The 839-nt window shown below is 44.9% G+C and overlaps 1 protein-coding gene across 1 annotated transcript in view; it reads left to right on the top strand.

Moving 5' to 3' along the window:
* CATSPERD (catsper channel auxiliary subunit delta) overlaps nt 1-839 on the top strand; it is a 69,575-nt gene that overhangs the window by 3,244 nt on the left and 65,492 nt on the right. Inside the window, exon 2 of the mRNA XM_011943621.1 lies at nt 116-170. Coding sequence (XP_011799011.1) covers nt 116-170 — 55 coding nt within the window. The remainder of the gene's footprint in view (nt 1-115; nt 171-839) is intronic.

Consider the following 839-nt stretch of genomic DNA (forward strand, 5'->3'; position numbering starts at 1 on the left):
AAAAAAAAAAAAAAAAGAACAGATACTTTAGGGTTAACCCTGAGGTGGCTGAGTAGGAGGAGTCATGCTGAATATTCAATAAAAATTGACAGATGGTCTTTCTTGTCACTTCTAGTGCTCGCACAGTGAGGACAGGAAAAGTGTTTAATGTCATACAGGACGTTCAAGGGGTATGTGGTTCCACACTTAAATTCGTCCTTCACTTTTATCTAATTACAGGATCAGAGGTAACACTTCTTATATTTCTTGGGTGCCGGTATTGTCAGGTATTTAAGATCATGACTTTATTCAGTCTTTACAATTCATTCCCCTTTGAAGTAGGGATTAATCTTTCCCATTTCACTGAGAAACAAGTTTAGAGAGATCAAGTCATCCGAACAACGCCAAGAGGAAGAAGTGGGAATAGAACTAAGATGGTCTTGAGTTTTTATCGAGTGTTCTGTTTACTTCTCTCTCAGGAGATTTCATTTTTTGAGACAGGGTCTTGCTCTGTTGCCCAGGTTGGAGTGCAGTGGCGCCATCTCGGCTCACCGTGACCTCTGCCTCCCTGGCTCAAGCGATTCTCATGCCTCAACCTCCCTAGTAGCTGGAATTACAGGTGTGTGCCACCACGCCCAGCTAACTTTTGTATTTTTGTAGAGACGAGGTTTTGCCATGTTTTCCAGGCTGGTCTCGAGCTTCTGCACTTCAGTATCCTACCTGCCTCAGCCTCCCAAAGTGCTGGGATTACAGACGTTCGCCACCGTGCCCAGCCTTGATAGGAGATTTTAAAATGCAGAGTAAGCCGGGTGCGGTGGCTCAAGCCTGTAATCTCAGCACTTTGGGAGGCCAAGACAGGC

Source organism: Colobus angolensis, unplaced genomic scaffold, assembly GCF_000951035.1.
Source record: "Colobus angolensis palliatus isolate OR3802 unplaced genomic scaffold, Cang.pa_1.0 Scaffold22, whole genome shotgun sequence".
NCBI classification, from domain to species: Eukaryota; Metazoa; Chordata; class Mammalia; order Primates; family Cercopithecidae; genus Colobus; species Colobus angolensis.